Source organism: Myotis myotis, unplaced genomic scaffold, assembly GCF_014108235.1.
Source record: "Myotis myotis isolate mMyoMyo1 unplaced genomic scaffold, mMyoMyo1.p scaffold_m19_p_11, whole genome shotgun sequence".
Taxonomy (NCBI): domain Eukaryota; kingdom Metazoa; phylum Chordata; class Mammalia; order Chiroptera; family Vespertilionidae; genus Myotis; species Myotis myotis.
The window spans coordinates 67,942,390-67,968,042 of NW_023416315.1; the positions used below are offsets into that span (position 1 = coordinate 67,942,390).

The 25,653-nt window shown below is 40.1% G+C and overlaps 1 protein-coding gene across 19 annotated transcripts in view; it reads left to right on the top strand.

Annotated features, from left to right (window-relative positions):
* CADPS2 (calcium dependent secretion activator 2) overlaps positions 1–25,653 on the top strand; it is a 506,535-nt gene that overhangs the window by 96,047 nt on the left and 384,835 nt on the right. For all 19 annotated transcript variants that reach the window (XM_036328812.1, XM_036328815.1, XM_036328814.1 and 16 more), the window contains exon 2: positions 3,934–4,047. In XM_036328812.1, the coding sequence (XP_036184705.1) occupies positions 3,934–4,047 (114 nt within the window). The remainder of the gene's footprint in view (positions 1–3,933; positions 4,048–25,653) is intronic.

The window sequence follows — 25,653 nt, forward strand, 5'->3', positions numbered from 1 at the left end:
CGGCCGGCAGCCACAGAGCTGAAGCAAGCAGGAGGCTTGGTTGCCCCAATGATGGAGGAAGCCAAGCTTCCTGCCTGCTGCGGCCCCGGCTCTGAGCTCCACTCAAAGCAACAAATTTTCAATTATAGAAGACTAACCCCAGATACCTGCTTTCAGCCGGCCATGGCCACAGAGCTGGAGCGAGCAAGAGGCTTGTTTGTCCCTGGCGATGGAGGAAGCCAAGTTTCCCTCCCGCCTGCCCTGGCTGGCTCTGAGCTCCTTTCAAGGCTACAAAGTTTCAATTATAGGAGGTAAATAAATCCCAGAATAAAAAGAAAAAAAGGAGAGGCTGGGAGTTTCCATCCCTGGGGGTTGGGGGGGGACTTGGCCAGCCTGAAAATGGCCCTCAGCCCCTCACCCAGACTGGCCAGGCACTCCAGTGGGGACCCCCCTACCCTAAAGAGGTGTGGCTAGCCTGAAAACAGTCATCAGCCCCTCACCCAGGCTGGCCAAACCTCCATGGAGTGAGGGTCCCCGCTGGGGGGGGCTTGACCAGCCTGCAAACAGCCATCAGCCCCTCACCCAGGCTGGCCAGGCACCCCAGTGGGGACCCCCACCCTGAAGGGGGTGTGATCAGCTGCAAACGGCCATCAGCCCCTCACGCAGGCTGGCCAGGCACCCCAGCGGGACCCCCACCCTGATCTGGGACACCCTTCAGGGCAAACCAGCCGGCCCCCACCCATGCACCAGGCCTCTATCCTATATAATTAAAGGGTAATATGCAAACTGTCCCTAACAGTAGAACAACTGGGAATGACTGGTCACTATGACACACACTGACAACCAGGGGGCAGATGCTCAATGCAGGAGCTTCCCCCCTGGTGGTTAGTGCGCTCCCACAGGGTAGCTCTGCTCAGCCACAAGCCAGGCTGATGACTGCCAGCACAGCGGTGGTGGTGAGAGCCTCTCACGCCTCCTCAGCAGCGCTAAGGATGTCCGACTGCAGCTTAGGTTTGCTCCCTGCTGGCAAGTGGACATCCCCTGAGGGCTGCCGGGCTGCCAGAGGGATGTCTGATTGCCAGCTTAGGCCCAATCCCCCCGGGGAGCAGGCCTAAGCCAGCAGGTGGTCATCCACCGAGGTGTCCCAGACTGCGAGAGGGCACAGGACGGGCTGAACCTCCCCCCCCCCCCCCGCCCAGAGTGCACAAATTTTTGTGCACAGAGCCTCTAGTTTTAATAATAAGCCTTTAAAAAATATATTTTATTGATTTTTTACAGAGAGGAAGGGAGAGGGATAGAGAGTTAGAAACATTGATGAGAGAGAAACATCGATTCAGCTGCCTCCTGCACACTCCCTACTGGCTATGTGCCCGCAACCCAGGTACATGCCCTTGACCGGAATCGAACCCGGGACCCCTCAGTCCGACGCTCTATCCACTGAGCCAAACCGGTCAGAGCAATAATAAGCCTTTTGAAACGATTTAAACTTAGTTCACATCAGCCTTATTTTTGAAGCCAAGTCATACCAGTTTGATTTGACTTTCTAATCTTTCAATCATTTGATCCTCAGTTTAGTTTCAGATGTTCCACATCTCTCTGTAGAATCCAGAACTGGACTGAGTTCTGTAATAGTCTGGTGAGGATTGAGCGAAATGGGAAGATTACTCCTGTCCTGTTCCTGTATGTCTTGGGATTGGTTTTATCAGCAAGACTATGTTGTTCCTTCTCCAGTTAGCAATTGTAAGAAAATGCTTCTGCATGAGCTAATATGCTCTCCTTCCAGTGATTTTTATGTCCCTGTAGTAGGGCTGGCTCCGGGGCCTTGGATGAGCCTGTGCAGCTGCTCTGGGCTCTGTGCTTTGTTTAATGCCCTGTTGTTGCTGACCTGAAATTCTTAGTGGGCTCCTCATTCTCACTTTGTCCTGGGCCCTACAAATTAAGTAGCTGATTTTGCTTCTAGTTGATGACTAGATGGTACTGGTGGTAAGTCATAGTACACATCCAACATCTAACCTACCCCTGGTAATAATTACAGCAGCGAGACCCAAGGCGAGGAAATCTGGTTGCGAACTTACACTCTCCCAAGTCCACAGCTCTTCCACCTGCTAACGTAAAAACATCCAAACTTGTAAAGCAGTGGTTCTCAACCTTGGCTGCACATTAGAATCACCTGGGAATCTTTATAAAATCCTGATTTCTGGGCCTCATCCTCCGGAAATTCTGTTTCTTTGTTGTGGGGTGGGGCCACAACATTAGTAACAAAGAAACAGAATTTCGGGAGGATGAGGCCCAGAAATCAGGATTTTAAAAAGATTCCCAGGTGATTCTAATGTGCAGCCAAGGTTGAGAATCACTGTATAATGTAAAGAGTTTTTGTGAGTTTATTTGAGCCCAACTGTTGACAATTGCCGAGACCAGGAAGCAGAATCTCAGAAGATTGGGATGATGCTCAGGAGAGTGGCAGTTCTTCACCTTGTTTTATACATTACAATCAAAGAGGAGACATAAGTGGGTTACAGGAAATCCATTGGTGATAGATTAGGGAGGCGGGAGAAACCTCTGGGATTGGATAAAAAGTAAAATGATAGACACATAGTACTTCTTTTACCCAGGTGGGTGCAGGATAGTTAATAGTCAATTAACACGTTAACAATGAAGAAATTCATGGTCTCTGCCCTGGCGCCCAGACACATTTGGTTGTGCCTTAAGGGGTCCGGTAAAAGGGAAGTTACCAGTTACCTTGACATTTCACAAGGATGTTATCTTAGATTCAAAGAGACCATAGGCCCAGTTAAGGGAAAGATTGATGTTTGTCAGGGAAGATACTGGTCTAGGACATGACTACGCACTATAAACTGCTTTAGTTAAAGTTTTCATCTCAGACCGTCCTTTGTGGTTTCTTTAGGTTTTTGAGGTTGCAGAACCACCATGCAGGCCTTCCCTGAGCTTGTCAGGCTAGCATGTGGCCTTTTTTCCGTCCACACACCGAAGTGCTTAAAGATGCACTCACTATCCACCCGTTGCACCTCTGTTCTCTTCTGGATTTGTCTCCTCTTGATCATTAATTTATTGATCTCAGTCATTGAATCCACACATTTATTCATGGAATTGAAACTGTTGGCATCCAATAGATGCCCTTTCCAGAGGATTCTTTCTGAGAATCCCTGACCTTGCAGTCTTTCTGTTATCTCTTGTCCAAGGCCGAGGGTTATCCACTCACCTTCAAGACTGCTTGTTCTCTGCCTTCTCTGCTCAAGATATCTGGTAATTTTGCACAAGGTAATTTCTCACCCAAATTTTAGTTTTTTTTCCTGTCTCTGCAAAGAGACCAGGGTAGTAATCACAGGAACTCCATCTGGGGTAGAAGTTTGGATTTCAGTGCAATGTCAGGATTCCAGAGTATATGGGCAAGTAAATTGAAAATGTCTTACAATCCTATATAATAAAAGGCTAATATGCGAATAGACCGAACGGCGGAACGACTATTTGCTATGACCGACCACCAGGGGGCAGACGCTCAATGCAGGGGCTGCCCCCAGCCTGCAGGCCCCAGGCCAGCCAAGCGGGTGCCAGTGGGGGCCCCCCCATCACCCCACAGAGGGAGGCGATTGGCGGTGGCAGCAGGGGGAGCAGGGCCGGTGAGCGGGAGGTGCCAGGCTGGCCAAGACAGGTGTCAGCGGGGGCCCCCCACCCCTGATTGCCCCACCCGTCACCCTGCAGATTGGTCCTGATCGCTGGCCAGGCCTAGGGACCCTACTCGTGCATGAATTTTGTGCACCGGGCCTCTAGTTGAGTCATAAGTATAAATAGTAGGACTTTTTAATTTTTATTTTTCTTTACCATAAATTTAATTCTAGGTGTCAAATCTAATACAATGTAACAAATACAACATTTTAGAATTACATTTCATGGATTGGCAAATTTTTAAGCTACTTTTCTCTCTTTTTTTAATAGCTTAATAAGCAACAATTGCAGTTACTGAAAGAACGATTCCAGGCCTTCCTCAACGGGGAAACCCAGATCGTAGCTGATGAAGCATTTTTCAATGCTGTCCGGAGTTACTATGAGGTAAGTGGGAAGAGGTCTTTGTTTTTGGCATTCTAATATTTTATTATTATTTATTTTACACTTATTTTATTTTTAAATGTCATTGATTTTAGAGAGGAAGGGAGAGGGGGAGAAAGAAAAACATCGTTGTGAGAGTGAAACTGATCGGTTACCTCCTGCATGTACCCCAACCAGGGATCGAGCCTGCAACCTAGGTATGCGCCCTTACCAGAATCGAACGCCTTACAAACTTCCAAGGTACAGGACGGTGCTCCTACCAACTGAGACACACTGGCTAGGGCCTGATGCTTTATTCAAGATTTTTAAAAATGGATTTCCCACTTTAAGAAACTCACTGGAATAATAATAAAAAAAGGAATGAGTTTGCAACTTTTCTGAAATCATTGTCAACTCTATTTTGTAATTTAAAAACTCTGATTCCCCAGCCTGGTTTTTGAGAGATAAACAGAATTAAACATTATTCACATCTCTGAGGAGAAGTAAACGGTTTAGAAAAATTTTTTGGCCATGATTGATATAGCTGAATATAGCTATCTTTGGGTCCACATGTCTAAATTATCCTTTTTAATTGGGATTTCAATAGTAAATTGCTGTCTTTTGTCATTTTGTTCCCTAAGCTTTATAATAATTAGGACCAGTAACTAATTTCAAGAGGATAAATTGAATGTCGTTTCTTCCTGAAGGAATAATACTACAAATGCCACGTCGCTGTTTCTTCTGGTTTTATTTTGTGACTGACTCGTTAGGAATTCTCTGTGGATTTCCTATGAGCACCAGTTTTCCTATGAGCTGTTCAGTGAGTTGCCAGTGGATGTTAGAGAGTTCCCTTTTTTCCTAAGCATTTCAGATTATTTGGTGAATGGATTCCTTTCATTGTGCAGATAACTCTAAGCCTTTCAGCTGAAGAAGCAACACATGCAAACATATATTAGTAAAAAATAAAAAATGTGGAGACACATGTGTAAGAACTTTCCTGAGATGGGGAATAATATATTTGCATGAAAGCACAGTAACTGGATGTACAGAAAATTGGTTGAATTTGTAAATCATTGATGATATGCTTCAGAAGTTATTTAATGCACCCTGAGGGAGGTTTACATTAACCTAAGAATTGGCCTGTTGAATTGGATGAAAGTATAGACATCTTGCTTACCATATATATGTACGACATGAATCTCATGGCAATAGTTGCTGTTGTCTGAAGTGAACCTTGACTCAGAATATCAACAAATATAGGACCTCAAAAATCTTAAGTATAGGATGTTACATTTCATTTTGCAGGACTCAAAGCCTGAGTCTTTGAGTCAAAGTCTAGCAAGATGAAATATTGCGCTGAATCTTAAAGGATAATATGCAAGGGCCTTTATTTGCGTCCTGTAATAAAACAAAAGTGAAAAAGTCTGTGTTCAGGATGAAGGAAATGTGGCTCAGAGGAGTAATTTGTATAAAAAGATGTAATTGAAAGAAAGCACTGAGCTCATTTTTGGTTTTGGTAAGTTGATGTGGCATGTTAACATTAGGAAAATTGCCAACTAGGTGAGGTGGATGTGGGAGCTCTCCATACTATATTTGCAACTTTCGTGTGAATCTAAAATTTTTCCAAAATAAGTGTATTTAAAAGAAGTAATCATAATGTGATAGGGCCACAGTTGCGTAAAAGGCACACTTAAGCTGTGTTAATGAAAATACTGTAATTCCGAGGAGGGGAGCGTGTCCCATTGTATTCTACATGAGGATTGTGTACTCTTCTGGGCATGATATATAAACAAAAAGATGTGGACAATTTAGCGTTGTCAGGTTTGAAATGTATTATTTGGAGATTACTTGAAGGAACTGGAGATATTTAGCCCAGAGAAGGTTTAGGCTTGGGTTGTATGCGGAACCAAGAGCAAAATTAGGACCAAGATGGTAGGTGAAGTGAGGAAGATTTCAAGCTAATACTTTCGGAATTTGGTTGCACTGGCCACATGCAGAATGGACTGGTGAGTGGAACCTGACTGGTGGCCGGTTCTTGGCTGCGCTTCACGGGCTTTTGGGAAGCACGCTGCACATGCATGTCCCAGAGCTCGGCTAGACTTACTGAGTCCAAATTTCAGAATCCATACTTTTATTTATTACTTATGTTTAAAAATTTGTCTTTATTGTTGAAAGTATTACAGATGTCCCCTCTCCCGCCCTCATTGCCCCCCTCCACCCCACTCTCCCCTCTTCCCTCTGAGAATAGTCAGTCTGTTGCATGCTTCCATGTTTCTAGATCTATTTTGTTCATCAATTTATTTTATTCATTAGATTCCACATCTGAATGAGATCATGGGATACTTGTCTTTCTCTGACTGGCTTATTTTGCTTAGCATAATACTCTCCAGGTCCCTCCATGCTCCCCAGATGATGTTCTTACAACTGGTAGATTGCTAAGCAATGGAATTGATGATTGCTTGCTAGGATTGTTACAAAGAGATGTAGTATTGAAAGAGGCCACCAAGGGTTTTCTATTCTTCTGGTAATATTTCCAGCCGGTGTTTACTTGGGAAACTATATCCAACTTGTCTTAGTGCAACTCTCAAAGCGCTGTTAAGATTTTGATCTTAGTAAACTGGGGAATTATTTCCAAGGTGGCATATAGTTGGTACTCAATAAAGTCTTGAATGAGTATATATTGGTGGGTAAAAAGTTGCTTTTCAAGAGTTTTTCCCCCCAAAGTTGCTTTTTTTGGGGGAAAAGTTGGTTAAAAAAAAGATGCTTTTCAATTTTTTTCCCTTTTCTTTTTTGTTGTTGTCATTAATCCTCACCCAAAGATATTTTTCCATTGATTTTTAGAGAGAGTGGAAGGAAGGGGTCGGGGGGGGGGGGGGGTGAAGGGGAGAGAGAGAGAGAGAGAGAGGTGAGAAAGACACATCGATTAGTTGCCTCGGAATCAAACCCTCAGCCCTTTGGTGTGTGGACCACTTAGCAACACTGGCCAGGACAATTTTTTTCCCTCTTTAATGATGTTTTTGTATACCTTGCAATGACTAACAATGCTAGTAGCCTTAACTATTAATTACCTTTAGGTAGCATTTTTATAGTTTATCAAAAAGACCTATTTTTTTTTCTTACAATATCTCTTCTTGATAGAGTGCAAATATTACTACCCACATATTACATAAATAGAAACTAAAACTCAGAGGTTAAATAACTTGGCTAGTGTTTATGTATTTGATAAGCAGCTGAATTAAATGTGGACCCAGAGTTTTGGACTCTTTCTGCCACAGTTGCCATTTTGAATACAACTGTACCAGGTGCTATGTGAAGCACATCAAAAAGTATTTTTATTCTTTAGTATAAACCTTTTAAACTGGTAGAATTATTTTCATCTTAGAGGTGAAGTGACTTGTGCTCAAAGCTGCATAGATATTTAATAGCAGAGCTAAGAACTCATCCACTAAGGCTTACCAACAGATTCTTTGGTTCCATCCAAGATCTGTGAAATCAGAATTCCTGGCAGTGGAGCATCTGAATTTTGAACTTGCTAACCTGGTTGATTTGATTCACACTATGATTGAGAAAGGTATTGACTTAGATCTCACAACTTCTGGGATATATTCCATGATGGAGAGCCACTTCTGTCCTGGTTTCCATTGTATCGCAGTATGTAGCATGCACATGCCTTCAGCAAATACGTGTTGTGCTAAGTGAATGAGTATTTCATCACTTACTGCTCTATGTAGAAACTATATCTTTTGTTCTTTACTCTTATTTTCCCATAATTCTATGTTTCTGAAATATTTCAGTTTTGCTATGGAATTTATTTTGCTTATTAGTTTCTCATCTTCTTAGTTTCATGATTTTGTATTTCCTTGAAGATGGCAGATACTTCAAAGCATGGTTGGGCTATTATGTTCTTTCTAAACTTGTATTCTGTGAGTCCTCAATCTTTTTGGTCTTTGATTTTTTGAAGTCTTATTTTTTTTAGGTTGTTACATATTGTTCACTGTATGCAGCTGTTTTCAACTATTAACCTATCAGTGATGATTTTCTTATTTGTTAGGCTTAGTTGCCTTTAGTTGTGATGGCCATTTCTAACCATGAAAAAATATATATGTAATAAGTGTGTATTATCCCTTTAGTTGAAAAATACATCTTCATACTCTGGGGATACTAGTTTTACCAAAGTCTGTGTTGGCTATTAATTTTTTTTGCTTTATAAATCCTATTTCTTTAATTTTATGAATAGCTTTTTTCATCTTGGTTGTAGATTTATATATTCTACAGTAAATTAAAAGAATTATCTGCCTGTTTTTACATTGGTTGTACCTTCAGATATTTGGCCTATTTTACTTCTCTTTAATACCTGGGATCTTAGTATCTGACTCAAGGTATTTCTTTTTCTCCACTTTATTTGACCAAGATATCTTCTGTATTAAAAGTTAAATAGTTTTATTTTTTGTTTAACTAGGTCCTTAAAGGATTGGATTTTTCTGGGTGTTTATATGTGGTGCCCACTTGGATGTGTGTCTTTGTATGCTTATATCGATTGGTTAATAAATATTTACTGCTAGTACTATTCAGCATGTTATGAGGAAGCATATACTGTGAAGATGATGATTTTATATGACTATAATTTCTGTTGTGTTATTTTTATTGGATGTCTTGTTTGGTTTAAATACTGGCTTATAAAGTAAGAATAAGAGATAACAAATCTGCTCTTGAAATTTCATCAATCTTTTTCCTCATAAAGTTAGAATAATTTGGAAATAGAATGGATCCAAGCATCTGGATCATCTAACTAGGCAGACAAAATTAATAGAGAAGGACCAGAACAAGAAAAGAAGAAAGAAATGACAGGTAGCATACATAGCTGATTAATAAAAGTTAGCAGTTATAATCTTGATAATTTTATGGTTGCTAATTGTCATTTGATTCTGCTTTACCTTCATCTTTTTTAAAAAAAATTGTTTTCATGTTCTTTTCCCCCCCTGCAAGTGACTCATTGTCTGGAGGAAGACATAAAACGAACACACATTCTACTTGCTTTTTCTTTCTGGCCATATCTTTTTGCTTGCTTTTGCTTTTCAATTTAGGAAACTTCAGCTGATTCTGTGGTTGGGTAAACATAGGTTTACTGCAACATATTATTTTCCAACTTGTTCTTCTCATCAGTTATCTACCTCTCTTTCACAAAATTCAAGTGGTCTTCACCCAAATATAACGAATGACTATGATTTATAACAGATAGTGAAAAAGACAGTACATAAAATTGTGTACTAGCTGTTTTCAGCATAATGGAAACATTCCAATTCAGTTATTGTGCAAAAAAATAGATGTTGGAGCTTTTCTTTTACTTTTTGGTAACTTTTTGTTGTCAACTTTGTTGACAACTTTTCAGAAAGGGTGTGTAGTTTTTTTATTAGTGCCACTTGTCCTTCTTGTCTTGTGGTTCCAAACAATGGAAGAGAGTATTGGAGGTATTTAATCTTTTAAAAATTACAAGGTGTTTAAAAAATTTACATTCCGAGTGGAGAATGCACCCCATTTTATTATTGTTTTTTAAAAAATCTTTATTGTTCAAAGTATTACATATGTCCCCATTTTTTCCCCTTGATCTCTTCCTTCTCACCCCTGAACCCCCGCCCTGCACCCATAGCCTTCACCACATTGTTGTCTGTGTCTGTGGGTTATGCAGATATGCATACAATTTCTCATTTTATTATTGTTTTTGGATTGTGTTTTCTTATTCATAAATCATCAGAGTTCTTCCTCCCTCTCCTCATTCCAGCTACCACCCTTCTTGTATCAGTAGCTCTGTGAATTGCATGTTGGTGTGCACTCATTTCATTGCTGTGCACCTGTTTCCCACTCCATTGAATGGGGAAGGTGGTCTCGGATGCTTCCTCTCATTGCCCACATCTAAGTTAATTTGTTTCTGTTTCTCCTTTTCCTTGGCTTGCATGCTCTTATATTTCCAAATGTAAAGAACACAGACAGGAGCATGGCTTGATAGTATCATTCCAGGAGAAATATCCAGGCTACGGTTTTTGAATTTTTGTACACATTCATGAAAAAAAGAAAAAACACGAAGGACCCTATGTATCTTAATTCCTAGTCCAGGATGCCCAGGAACTTGATTGCATTGGTCTGCTTCTTTCTCAGGAATATCTGCGACAGCTTCTCACCACCAGCAATCACTTCGGTATCATTCCTTTTCTACTGCCTACTTTCTTTGTCTAACTAACAGTGGTCGGCAAACTCATTAGTCAACAGAGCCAAATATCAACAGTACAACAATTGAAATTTCTTTTGAGAGCCAAATTTTTTAAACTTAAACTACATAGGTAGGTACATCGTTATTAACTTAATTAGGGTACTCCTAAGGCTTAGGAAGAGCCACACTCAAGGGGCCAAAGAGCTGAATGTGGCTCACGAGCCGCAGTTTGCCGACCACTGGTCTAACATTATCAGATTCTTAAAATTGATTTACAAATTAAGTGCATTTGTTTAGTGATTAGCTTGTGAAAAATGAGAGCCTTTTTAAGGCATTTGTTTTATCTTGTTTTATGTAATGGCCTTACCTCCTTAGAATTGAGATGCACAACCTGTGTGTTACTTAGTCTTGTGTGTACAACCTAAAGGTAAAGGGGCTGGGCAGGTCTGTATTTAAATATTCCAATGAGAATTTCTTTATGATTTTACTTTGGAATAGGAAGATTTGCTTTTCATATTCCAAGGGATGTTTGACCAGTCAAAATCTTTTCTACACTTTAAAATAATGTCATGAAAAAGGTCTGTTTTTTCATAGGGAATTGATGATCACTAAGTAAACCAAGATTGGCAGCCTGTGGCAGGAAAGTTTAAAAAAAAGGTCAACACATTCATAGACGAAATCCAGTGACCGGTAATGAGAAGTGAGGCTTTAAATTTGCGTTGAGCTCTGCAGATCACATTGTATTTATTCATTTTTGATATTAGCCGTTTTGTTTGACATCACATTTCTTAAAGTCTAAGGTTGGCATTTTAAATTTGGTATTCTGTACGATTCTGGAAAATGTATTTTCGAGTCTGAGATTGCTGTTTCTATTTAGGGTCCTTTGCTTTGTGCTGCCTGTCATTGTGTTTTGCAGAGTTGCCTACATTCTTGATGACATCCACTTTGTGATGAAGACCGGATAATCCACCATTTGTAGAATTTTGTTGCTTGAAGACAGATGAAGAAATCATCCTGTTCGAGTATTTTCCTCCTCTTTCTTCATGTACTTTTAGAAGAAACTGACTTTTTCAAGCCCCCATAGCACATTTGTGGCAAAGGGCAGGGTTAGACCTCTGTTAACTCTTAAAATTCTCTTTTCTCCTACGTCTACAGTCTACATTCTTATTAAAGGATATTGTGTCTACACAGTGGGCTGCGGTGAGTAGACCCAATGTAGATTTCCTGTTTGACCAGTGATCTGGAATTTTAACCCAAGGCACAAAGAACAGAAGCGCACGTGGCTTACCTCTCGTGGCTTCCCTCTGTAGCATTCTCGAATTCTCTAAACCCAGTCGTGAGGGAGTGCTGAATTTAGGGTTCCCTTGCGAAGGGGACCCTGGCCAGATCTGAGGAGCTTCTTTTGTGCTGTGCGCAGTCTTTGTATACTTTGGCCTGATGCCACAGTTCAGGAAGAGTTTAGACATATCTAGGAGTTTATTGCCATGAGGCTATTGATTGGAAACTTAATGCTTTTACTAAATTCAGAGTCAGCAAAGCCACATTCTCTGTGAGGGAGAGTGCCAAGTTGGTGTTTAGAGGGTCTCTGAGCAGAAGCATTGCTGTGTAAGCCCATTTGTTCACAGATTACATTTAGTAAGACTACTTCATTAATACAGGACATGCTCTTTAACTTTAAGTGTCTTTCTTGAGGAAGTTGCTTAGTTTCATTTATTTTACTTCAAATTAATTATCTTGTTACCTTAAGGTTAAGGAACATTTATTTGAACAAGTATAGTTAGTTCTTTGCCTCATTAGGCAAATGACCTCTTATGTGGATTGTTTTTTTGGTTTCAGAAAGTTCTCCCTAATTTTAGAGTTAAAATTTTCCTTTATTACCTTGGTCACTGTTCAACTTCTAAAAGTTTCCAGGTGTAAATAATTCCATTTCCCTGGCTTCCTTTACAAGCCTGGAAGAGTAATGAAGCTTTGTGTGTGTTTATAATTTTTGTTGTTGTTAAGCCTCAGCGGAGGATATTTTTCCATTGATTTTATTATTATTATTATTATTGATAGTAGAAGGGAGGGAGAGAAGAGCGTGAGAGAGAAACATCAATCTGAGAGAGACAAATCGATTGGTTGCCTCCCACACGCGCCCTGACCAGGGCCAGGAGTCGAACCTGCAACCCAGGTTTGTGCCTTTGACTGAGAAATCGAACCCAACCCGTGACCCGTAGGTGCACAGGCCAGCCCTCTAGCCACTGAGCCACATAGGCCAGGGCGCTTTGTGTGTGTTTAAATGTCACACTCAAGTCAGTTAAATGCATTTCTGTTGATTCTATCAGATTTACTCAATAGACACTTCATCATTACACTTCTATTTTTAAAGAATTTATCTTTTGGTTTCAGAGGTGAAGTCTTTTGAGGAATCATATATACCCTTATTAACATAGCCCCAGTGGGTGCTTGTTTCACCCTGGTATATTTAAAGCTTTTCTCTCTCATAATCATAAAAATGGATAGAATAAGCTCTTGGAAAGCTTAAAGCACTACATAGGTCAAATATGCAAGACTATGACCTGCTAAGGTAGTCAATGATCATCTTTTTCTCAGTTCATTTTTGTTTTAGCTTATATAACTTAATTACCTTTATAGTAATCATCTTAAAAATAACTCTTGAAAGGCCTGTTTTCATTTAGTACCCCATAAAACACTCTAAAGATGTAGTCTCTACTAATTAATGCTTTGCAGTTTAAAAAATGACCTATTTTTGTCACTGAAGTTACCTCTAGCATGGTTAAACTTGTTTTAAGATCATTGGGTGGAGCATCCTTTTCCATACAGATCCAGGTTTGTGATGGAAGTTTTATCTAAACGTAGTTGAACTGCTGAGGCAAGCTTTGCTGCCTTGAAGGATAGCAGTTTGAAAAACAAAATTCAAGCTTCTAGGAAGTGCCTAATATTTTTAGCCAAGGGGATAATATCAAATTTGCATGCATTTACCTCATAAACCTTTGACCATCTATTTTATGTTAGATGCTATTGCAAGTGACCTCCCAGGAACATGAGTTCTGTCTTGCTCTTAAGTGCTCGATATTCTGTTAAGCACATTCCCAACATTCCTAGCCAAGATGTGAGGAGGGACCATGATGAGTCCTCTGAGGGCAAATTCAGTAGCTTCAGAAAGAAACTGATTAGTTGTAATTTACAGCTGAGATTCTTCATCTGGATAAAATTTGGGAATCGGTGAACTCAGATGGGAAAACATTGCGCCTTTATTTTCTCTAACTAAAATTTAGCATTTTACTTTCATTATGAATGTAGACAACAAACCAGAGTACTACTAGCAGCATCCGTGGCTTTATCACCAATTGAAGTACATATATTTTTGTATTATGTATTTTATTGCAGCTATCTGAAATATTCTTTACGTTCATAAACTACACTGAAGCTATAGTGCACTTAAATCTCTCATTATATCTTGTTGATGACTTATTAAAGATGCACATAAATTGCTATAGCACAAATTTGTTCTTAAAAATATCTTTATAACTATATTTCAGTAAAACTGCTTTCCTTCTGAGATGCTATGAACTTAATTGTATGCATTTAAAAGCATTATACTTTGGAGGGATCCATAGACTTCAGCAGACTGCCAGAAGGTTCATGCTACAAAAATGGTTAGAAATCTGACTTAAAGGACTTGTGAAGGCTTCGTCACAGAGGAAATAGAGTTTAAACACAGGAAAGAAAAACAGGCAGAAACAACTGTTTTATTTCTATCTGGGTTGGAACGCAAGCTCTAACATACATTACCTCTGTGATTCCTGGAATTTACTTAATTCTGCTGTGCTTCATTTTCTTCATCTGTAAAACAGATATAATATACCTACCTCCCAAGGTCATGAATGATTAAACCAACTTAAATCACTAAGCACAGTGCTCAGTGTGAGCTGATATTATTATTGCCTGAAGTATTGCTTTCCTAAAAGGTATCTGCCCATTTTTTTTATTTTTATTTTTTTGCAGAATTGAACACTTAATTCATGTTGTCACATGTATTGCTTTCTAATAAGTTTTTTTTTTTAGAACAAGAAACCATGGCTTATACAGTACTAATCATATCTAGACTCTAAATTAAGGAGCCCTTTTTTTTCCCCCCAGTTAAACAGCTCATCTAATTAAACATTCATTTAAGCGCTGATCAGGTACTGCCCGGGGCCCTGGAACTATAAGGATGACCAGGCAGTGTTTCTGACCTCAAGAGTCCACAGTCTGTAACCAGAGATCAACAGAGTCCTGGGCCCCTGCTGTCTGCCACTCCCCAGCCAAAAAGCAGTGACAGGGATTGGGTTATAAGTGTGCGTTTAATAATATCATATTGCAGAAGTCTGGGAAGGTGACCAGTAAAAACCTTAATATCCATCTTTCCCTTGAGCTTGTAAGGAGAAAGCTTATATAGGGGGAATCGGGGAAAGGGAATGGTAGAGAGTACAGGAGGGTTGCTGGTGATTTGCAGTCCTGGAATGGGAGTTCCTGTGGGGTCTTGGGTCTTGATGAATGTCTTTATTACTGGTCCCCGGAACAGGATGGTCAGCATTCTGAAATTGCTCAAGCGGTGATCGAGTGTGTCATCCCCAAGTGTCTGAGACCTAATCAATCAGCCCCCACATTCTTGGTGGCCAGGCCTCTAAGTTCAGGGCTGGCTTGAAAGTCTTGTTATTCTTGCCTGGTCAAGTGAGAACTTTAACAAAATCTCAGCCAGAACACAAGGTTCAATGTAGACAATTGATTAATCAATTACACATTCTGTTAGTAAAAGGGTGGGTTCATAGCAGCACAATTCACCATAGCTAAGATTTGGAAACAGACTAAGTGCCCATCAGCAGATGAGTGGATTAGAAAACTGTGGTACATCTACACAATGGAATACTATGCTGCAGTAAAAAAAAAAAAAAAGGAACTCTTGCCTTTTGCAACAGCGTGGATGGAAATGGAGAGCATTATGCTAAGTGAAATAAGCCAGTCAGAGAAAGATAAATACCACATGATCTCACTCATTTGTGGATTATAGAGAACAACATAGACTGATGAAAAGGGACAGATCCAAAGACTGAGAAACAGCGATCAGGCTATCAATCCCCAGAAGGAAAGTAGGGGAGGGCGGGGGTAAGGGGAAGAGATCAACCGAAGGACTTGTATACATGTATATAAGCCAAACCAATGGACATGGACAACAGGGGGATGGGATCGTGAGTGTGCGTGGCGGGGGTGGGGGGGAGGTTGGGAGCTAATGGGGGGATGAGGACACATTTGTAATACCTTAACTAATAATAATAAAAAAAAGGGTGGGAAATGAGAAAGGAAGAGAACTTTAAAAAATCGTATTTTTAGTTTACCCTCGTACCCCTATTAAGTCAGATGGGGGAGAGACAGGTGTATAACAGTTGATTATAAAAGTCGCCCTGGCTCACTTTACCATCTTGGGGTAGGGGATGGTTGAGACCATGTCACTCTTTGAAAGCTTTCCCTTTTGTGTTGAGCAAACCCAGCGGACTTGAACATGTTGACACCTATCTCAGAATGGAAATATTATGTACATAGAAACAATATTATGTGGACTTCTATGAAGCTGTGAAAATGAAATAAGATTATGCACGTTGATTTACCACAATGCCCAGCACATATTGCATTTTAATTGGTAATTTTTCATAACCAGAGAACTTGCATGCACTTATGCATAACCCATGGACACAGATAATATTGTGTGAAGGCCTGGGGAGGGGGTAGTAATGGGGAGGAGAGGGCCAATGGGGGGGAATAAAGAGGGCGATATGTAATACTTTCAACAGTTAAGATAAATTAAAAATAATAATAAATGGTAACTTTTCAGATGAACCACAGGAAACTGCCGATACCTGACTTTTTGATAAAATAAAGGCAGCTTCCTATGGATAAAGCAGTAGTATTTAAAGCAGCAATAGTGGGTGGTTTTGTGTGGCAGTGATCTTGTGAACATTTGTCATTCTGAATCTAGCTGATTGACTTTTATAGGAACATGACAAGGATGCGGGTCATTTTTAGGGGCGTACTAGAAAGTGTACTAGAAGATGCCTAAAGTTTCCCCAGCTATATCCCCCTATAAGGTATCATCATATACACTTTTATAAGACCTTTAACTTTATTCACTATCAAGTTTATGTAACTACTAGGGGCCCAGTGCATGAAATTTGTGCACGGCTGGGAGGGGGGGTGTCCCTCAGTCCAGCCTGCACCCTCTCCAATCTGGGACATCCCTCTTGCAATCCAAGACTGCTGGCTCCTAACTGCTCACCTGCCTGATCTCCCCAACTGCCTCTGCTTGCCTGCCTGATTGTCCCTAACTGCTCTCCCCTACTGGCCTGATCTCCCCTAACTGCCTCTGCGTTGGCCCCCGCCACCATGGCTTTGTCCGGAAGGATGTCTGGTCTATCCAGCCTGTGTAGCATATTACCCTTTTATTAGTATAGATACATTTTTAACAGCAGTAACACTGGTTTATGTGCTTTTAATTTTGTTTCCAAATGTTTGGTATATATTTCATCACATTTAGAAATTAAAACTAACGGTTACTTAATTTAGTGAGATTATTGTAGTTTCATTACCACATACATTTATTGTCTTTAAAACAGTTTACTCTAGACTGGCTCATTAGGCTTGACCGACAAATATTTGTTTTATTTCTACTCGGCCAACGTTTGAGTGTCCACTGATTATGTGGATTCGGAGTAGTCCAGTGCTCCAAAATTAGGGGGAAATCATGCCGTGTTGAATTCAAGCAAAGTGTTTAGGAACCATTATTTTGGTAATTGTGGTTTTTCTATTGCAAGATTGCTCCTTTCTGAGCAAATTCTGTCCATTTGAGATGCTTTGTACATGCTTTTATCTTTTAACTTACAACAAATAGTTGCAGAAAGGAAATTTTTTCCTCCTATGGCCTTTAATCTCTACATCATGATGATGAAGCAGTATGTTTTTTTTTTCAGTCACCATAGAATATATTTAATCCTTTATAAACTGCTGAGAGTTTAGCTTCACTACTGAGTTTTGTTCCAAAAATTACATCACATACAAGAATTTAATTTCCCTCCTAGTTTATCTTCTACTTTTCTTATAAAATTATATGCACATCTGATGATGTAGCTTGGACAGGTATTAAATTAGTGATGATTATAGAATGCTGTAAAGGGGCCTTCAACGGGCATTAAGTAGACTTAACCTCTGTTCCATGTGTGCTAGGAAGAATGATGGAGACCAGCCTTCCCACCCTCACTCACTGCTTGGTGGTCTTTGTTTTTTAACTTGACTTCAGTGCATGTTCTGGTGCACTCACTGATGAACTTGGCCCCCCTTCTTTCCTAAGGAGAGTCAGAGGAAGGTGATTTGAACAAGCCAGGGAGCAGAGAAGAAGGGCTATGTTTGGGGACTTCCTGCTTGCTCCCCTCCATAGAGAGCTCCAGAGATCTGTCTAGCTTGGCCCCTTTTCTCTCTCCCTCCTTTCTCCCCACTCCTTCCCCCCTCATCCTTCTCACTCCATTTCTGGGCCTCTTTGCAGAGCTCTCTGCCTAGTTAGACTGTCCCTCCAGGACATCTGAGGTGACGGGGGTTGCCTCTTCCCACACTTGAAGAACACTGACTTGCCTGGTTATCAGAAAGTATACGAGGGGGGCCGAGTCCATGTATCATGGAGGGATTTACACCTTGGTCTTTCTTTTACCTAGCTCTTCAAAACTGTGTATACTTTGGCATAAGGTGGCAGTCCCTGAAAACTTTATTATGGAAACAGTAAGTGGCAAGTGATTATTACTGTAAATGCCACAAGGTTGGAGGAGAAAGCAGGATAGAGTGCACCATGGCCTTAGATTGTTAGCCAAAGGCTCTCGAACCGAGAAAGCATTCATTTCGTTGTTTCTATTCACTGTTCTACCAAACCATCCACAGGTTGTCTGAGAGGTGGTCAGTGCTTCAGCTTCTTTGTCCACAGTGTTTTCTCCTTCCTGTGAGTGTGATGCAGGAATGCTCAGATTATGGGTGGACCTGTTTGATCAGGTTTTTGTTTTTTTTTCCCCAACTCTTCTACCTTTATGCCTTAGTCCATTCACATTGCTATAACAAAACATTGTAGACTGGATGACTTACAAACAACAGAATTTTATTTCTCACAGTTCAAGATTATGATTCTGGGAGATTCAGTCTGATAGCTGACTTCCTGGTCCGCAGATGGTACTGTGTCTTTATGTGGAGGAAGGGACTAGGGAGCTCTGTGGATTCTCTTTTATAAGAGGGCTAATCCCATTCTTGAGGGCTCTACCCTCCTGATCTAAGTACCTCCCAAAGGCCCCACCTCCTAATACCATCACACTGGGGCTTAGGATTTCAACATACGAACTTTGGGAGGTAACACAAATGTCCAAATCTTAGTGCCTTATTTAACCAAACTTCCTCATGCATACCTGACTGGTTAGTGATGCAAAAAGAAAACTAACAAAATCTGGGGTTACTTGAGTAGAATGTACACATCTTTCTTTTCATTATCCTTGTCCTGTTTAGAAGGTTCTTGTCACCATTATTTACTTAGGGAACTCTGCCAGTGTTCACTGATTATATCCTCTAAGTCAGCAGTCGCCAACTGGTGGTCCGTGGACCACTGGTGGTCCATGAGGTCCGAAAAGTTGGTGACAACTGCTCTAGGTAGCTCCACTGCCCCTCCCTCTTCTCTTCTTCCTGCCTCCTCCTTTCACACTCTTCCCCCATCCTCTTCCTCTCTTCTCCCTCCCTTTTTCCCTTCTTTCCCTCTTTTCCATCTCCCTTTCCTCTTTTCCTTCTCCTTTTACCAATTCTTGTGATTTTTCCGTGTCAAAGAATTTCCATATATATAAGAATATAATGGGGAATCCTATATAATAAAAGCATAGTATGCAAATTGTCCCCTTGACTGAGAGGTTGTCCAGGAGTTCAACCAGGGGGGCTGGCTGGGGGAAGGGAGGGAGGCCCCGGCCGGCAGCTGGCAGCTGCTAAGGACCCTACCAGTGCACGAATTTTGTTCACTGGGCCTCTAGTATTGACATAAAGTTCTACCTTAGTAAAATTGACATGTGTTTTTTTCTTTTAAATGTGGGCTATACCACTGTTGAGCTGAGATAATGAAGTAGTATTTCAGTATTTTCTGCCCAGTAATTTTTCCATATGGGGAAAATGATTATACTCTCTCCAGGGTTCATTCTTAAATATAAGGCTCATTAGCCAAAAGATGGAAGGGATGGAAAGATTTCAGTTGCTAAGTGTTGTATAAGAAGATTATCTACGGTGGAGTGTTTTCTCTCCCTAATCTTAAAAATACATTATTATTACTATTAACTTTTGCATATGAAAAAGTTAACTATTATCTTTTAATTTCCATGATAACTTTCAGGTGGGAAATCTAAGCAGTATTGTCTCTGAGCCATTTGTAGTCAATATTCATTGGGAGAAAAGACTTCTGCCACTATTTAATGTCAATGTGCCTTATAATTGTGAAAGTTTTTATATGGTCTTACCCATTTAATATTTTTTGTTTATTCAGAATTTTAATAAATCCTATCAGTGAGAACTATTTATGGCCTGTTTATGTCTTCGTATCTTTAATTTACACATTTTTGAAGTTGCCAGATTATTCTGGCATTGCTGTTAAATATCTGTCATGTTTGCTTGTTTGGTGGGACCAAACTGAGAAGAGGGAGAAAACTTCTTAATTGGGTTGTGACCAGCCTATTTGGAAAATTAATGCAAAATGGTAAATAGTGATATTGCCAAATATGAAAAGCCAGGATCAGTTATATCCTGATTTCAAAAGTATGAATATACACAATAGATAATATTGGGAAAGATTATTCACACTGCAAAAAAAGTCTTTGTTTTTCTATTTACTTACAAAGTTCCCTTAAGTGGCAAATTGTGTTGGTATATTGAAAATGTATGTGAACATTTGAAGTTTTATTTTCTCCTCTAGTAAAATGAAAGGCATGTTCACATTCCAAGTAGAGACTAAACTCCCATTTTATTTCCTTTGGACACTGAGAGACTGTAAGTAGACTTACACTATTTCAGATCAGGTTTTGTGCCCCAAGTGTTTGCTGCAAACTTAAAAAAAAAAAAATTTGAATAGTGTATAAGAGATTATGGCCCCTAGTAAAATCTACAGGAACACCCTCATATGTTGTTGCTGATGTTTCTGTTAGTGCTAGGGTGGCTGACCTTAAAGGCTTTGTTGATACCTTACCTACAGCATGTGAGATTTTTACTTCGGAGCTTTTCACTGGGGTTGTTTTTTATAGTTGTACAACTTGCTTTCTGTCACGGATTGTGTGAGAAGTTGTAAGGCTTGTCCTGTGGAGAATTTTTACCACGGCAGGTAGGTCTACCTGGCTGTGTCTGTGGGAAAGCGGCTTTCTTTAGATGCAGGACTATACACTCCAGGCCTTACTCAAAGGAGCACGAACTCAGTTTGAACTGTAAGTGAGCCAGCCGTACAAGTGGCCGTGGTCCACAGGCCTGGGACAACACTGGTATTTTTCTGGGCATAGGTGTATGGACGAGAGAATCTTTTCCTGTCTTTCAGGTATTGAATACTATCTGCTGCTTTCAAGTTGCAAGGCACTGAAATCCTGTGTGGCTTATAGAGGAGTGAGACTTGGTTCTGTAGGGAGAAACCTCCTCTATGAGGCAGGATTATGAGGCCTGACCAATCCTAACTGGAGACAGTGGATAGTCCAATGGTGTCTGCTCATTAAAGAGTGATGTCGTATCACTGGAGAGAACTCCCTTGCCATTCAGTGTTGGGGGGGGGGGGGGAGGAGAATGAAAGGGGTTATAGAAGTTAAGAGGATATACATATATATGATGGAAAAGACCAAGAACCTCAAATAAAATGTGATAACAATGGTACTCGCCATTGCAAAGAAGGAAGCAATGTCTTGAATGAAATTCTTAAAGTGGAGATTATGTACATAGATAGATTTTTCTATCCATCTGGATTTATGCCCCCCACCCCCCCTCCCGACTTGGTACCAAAATTAGCTTCTTGATGGGAGTGTTCATGTTCACAGGTCATAGATTCAGAGCAGGTGCCATGGACTAACTGAGTAGCATCTTGGCAAAGCTAAAACTAAGGCTCTTTGATTTTTTGTTTACTCTTTTTAACGTACACTATTTAATCCTCACTATAGTCTTTGCTGAATATACTTTTGCCTGATATATTGCTGTTTGAGTATTTAATTCTGTAGGTAATAGCCACACAGAATAAAGTTATAAGAAGTAGAAAGAAGTAAACATGATAAAAATGAAAATAAAATAGAAATAGAAAAATACTAAAGAAATAAAACTAAAATTGAGTTATATGAGAAGACCTGTGAGACAAATACTACCATGATCGATGAAAAAAAATAAAAGAATACACACAATCTATAAAAATAAAAGCGTAATATGCTAATTAGACCAGATGTCCTTCCGGACGACCTTCTGGACGAAGTCGGGGCTGTAAGGGAAGCCTGGGTCCCGGGTGCCAGAGGGAAGCTGGTGCTGGCAGCTGGGGGAAGGAAGGCCTACTCTTGCATGAATTTCGTGCATTAGGCCTCTAGTTAGGAATAGAAAATGGTTTTAACTACAGATAGAATAATTTTTTTAAAAAAAATAATAAAATTACTTTGAACATCCTGGCTGGGTAGCTCAGTTGGTTTGAGCATCATTCTGCTATGTCAAGGTTATAGATTAGATTTCTGGTCAGGGCACATATAAGAATAAACCAATGAATGCATAAATAAGTGGAACAGAAAGTCAGTGCTTCTCTCTCTCTCTCTCTCTCTCTCTCTCTCTCTCTCAAATCAGTAAAAATACTTTGAACAACATTATGCCACTCAATTTGGAACTTAAATGAAGTGATACTTTTATAAGTGATACTTTTATTGGAAAATAAAATTAACTCAAAAAGAAATAAAAAACCAAAATAAAAGAAATTAAAGAGACAAATTATGATTACATTAACATAACAAAAATGGCATTTAATAAAATTCAGCATCTGTTCAGGATAAGAATATTATTCAAGATAAAATGAGCACCAGAAAGAAACTTCTAATATCTATCAGAAATGTAGAGAAAATATCATAGTTAATGGTGAGGCTTTCAGAGGTTCCCAGAACCTCAGAATGTGACTTTAGTTTGTTGCAGATGTAATGAGTTAAACTAAGGTGAGAGCATAATAGAGTGGGCCCTTAAACTAAAAAATGAGATCCTTATAAGAGGAAGAGAGAGAGAGAACACAGGGAGAGCACCCTGTGAGATGAAGGCAGAGGCAGATATTGGAGTGATGCATCTACAAGTCAAGGGCCAACAAGGATTGCTGGGAACCACCATGACAAGATTCTCAGAGCCTGCAGTGGGAACCACATTGCCAAAACCTCTTGGTTTTCCATTTCTATCCTCTAGAACTGAGAAAAAGAATGATTTTGTTTCAAGTTATCCAGTTTATGCTGCTTTATTACAACAGCCCTAGGAACTGAATACATATCCAAAATGTTAAGGTTCTTTAAAGTTGGGTGACGAATTCATGGGGGTTATATTATTCTCTCCATATATTGTATCCTAAAACTAGTTAAAAACTAACTCCCACTAACTTGATTGAATTTTCTATAATGAACTTTTTGATGGAGTTTAAAAATAAAATAGATGTGTGCATAGTTGGCAAAATGAGCAGTAACAACTGTACATTTCCTGCGGTCAGTTAAGGGTTTCAAATATTTTTAAAAAGTTGGGGGAGGGCAAACTCAGCATCAGGAAAGTTGCTCTTGGCAAGTATCCAATATGGAAAATAATTGTGCATCTGGACCTAGTTATAAAAATCAAAGGTAATTAGACTACAAAATATTCACATAGCCATTGGGGTTGAATCCTAGTTCATCTACTTAATTAGCTAGATGGCATTTAACAGATTATTTGCTTGGCTTGGGTTTTCTCATTTATAAAATGGAGATTATTGCATTATTGTGAGTATGAAATAATACATAAAACATCAAGCATTCAGTAAAGACTCAAATTGAAGCTTAGATTATTGTTAATAGCAATAGCATTGTAAATTACTGTAATTCAACAAATTATAAAAGTGCTATACTTGAATTTTCAGCTAGGACAGCTTGTCCATTAATTACCTTGTGAGTAACTTTATTCCTGTGTATGGCATTCAGAACTTTTTGCTTTAAGTGTTATTGCTGATATGATGTTGGGGCTTTCTTTGATGTACCAAAAAGTACAAAATTAATCTGATATAGTTTCCTTGTGGTAAGGACCATTTGTTCTGGTTTGCTCTCAATCATTACACCATACATAGCCTCCCATCTTGCATATATGTGTTTTTGTTAAGACATAAACGTAATAAAACCAGATTTTGTGGAGATCAATCTCTCCAGTTTCTATATTTTGTTTCAGCTGTGGCCCTTCTTGCCTGATCTTATTAAATGATTGCTGAGAGAAAAGTATTGAGGAAATTTATCAAATAATTTAAAATGAAAACTTAAGTAAAGGTGGGATGTAGAAACTCAAGCTAAAAGTTTAAGGCAATTAGAAACAATTCAGAAGTTGAAGAGAGGATAGGAAGGTGAATACCTTGTCCATGTTATCTACTTGGGGGTAAAGAGCTTCTCATCCAGAGGTTATTTTCAGGTTAACGATCACTTTCCCTCTTGATTTATATGGATTTATATATCATTTAGTGTTCCCACCTGCATAGTCGCTGTTAGCATAATCTCAATTAAATAGACATTAGAACAACAGTAATTCAATTCCAGGTCTTGCCCAGAACTAGATTTTTATGTGGATTTTACAAATACTTTTATTTTCCCACATGATGATAACCTCTTTTCCTTAAATCTCAAATGACATTTTGAGTAATTGGTGTCATGATTGTTCTTCTTGCAGTTTGACATGGATTAGTAATATAACAATTAGTTGGTGAAACATGGTTCTTGGACTGGACTCCTGGGGAGGCTATGAATAACAGTGGGGCATATCAGGTCCTTTTATGCCTCAGAATCATCTATATATATATAAAGGTTAAGTGACCATCCAACTGGCCAGTACCTATGATGTGCACTGACCACCAGGGGGCAGATGCTCAATGCAGGAACTGCCGAGCTGTGGTGACTTGGCAGTGGTGGTTCTTGGGTGATGCACCCGGAACCAGAGAGGAGGGAGCCCGATTCCTTCCAAGCCAGAGCAATTCCACTTTCGGCTGTGGGGTATGTTGTTCCTGGGGCACTGTCGGGCCCTGAATCTGGTTTACTGCACACTTGCGTTTGCATTCTACACCCTGACAGCAACTTTGCAGAGTTTCCTCTTGCACTCCGGAGCCCCTTGGGGGATGTTGGAAAGCTGGTTTCGGCCCAATCCCCACAGGCCAGGCTGAGGGACCTCTTTCGTCTGCAGATGCCCTTAGAGCCACAGCGTTACCCTAGGTGCAGCCGGCCATGGAGGGACTGTGGAAGGTTGGCTCCAGGGCGTGTCTGGCCCAGCCCCGCCAGCCACCACTGGGACCGCCTGCATTAGTCCCTGCACTGGAGCCAGTGTGCAAGCTGGAAGACCTGAGTGAGAGTTTTCTTATTCTCCCCTCCCCCCCTCACTCTGTAGACACCCTTTGAGCCATGGCACTGCCCCAGGAATTCTAATTAATTTCCTTTCAATGTGCATGAATCTGTGCACTGGGCCACTAGTTGTTATATAAAATCAAATAAGTAATTGATTTTACACAAATTAGTATACTAAGCTCTGGATAAAGAGAAGGGAATATGGCAAAGTCCCAACTCAAAGAGCTTATAATTGAGAGACAAAAGAACCTTTATAAGAGGGAAGAAATAAATTAACAGTTTTCAACACCTGCAGGAAAATATCACAGGGCAGTACATAATTTTTTAAGGATGTAGAAAAATGAGCAACAAAATAGTCCTTATTTTAAAAAATGTACAAAGTGCCCAGCTGGCGTGGCTCAGTGGTTGAGCATCGACCTAGGAACCAGGAGGTCACGGTTGGATTCCTGGTCAGGGCACATGCCTGGGTTGCGAGCTCAATCCCCAGTGTGGGGCATGCAGGAGGCAACCGATCAATGATTCTCTCTCATCATTCATGTTTCTATCTCTCTCCCCCTCTCCCTTCTTCTCAGAAACCAATAAAAAAATTTAAAAATGTAAAAAGTATTTTATTTTAAAAATTTAATTATCAACTGAGGATATGTTTATTGATTTTAGAGAAAAAGGAAAGGAGAGAGAGAGGGAGAGAAAGAAGAGACATCAATGCATTACCTTCTGTACTCGCCCTGAATGGGGATCAAACACAACCTCTGTAGGTGTGCTGACGGGCATTCAAACCTGCAACCTTTTTAGTGTACT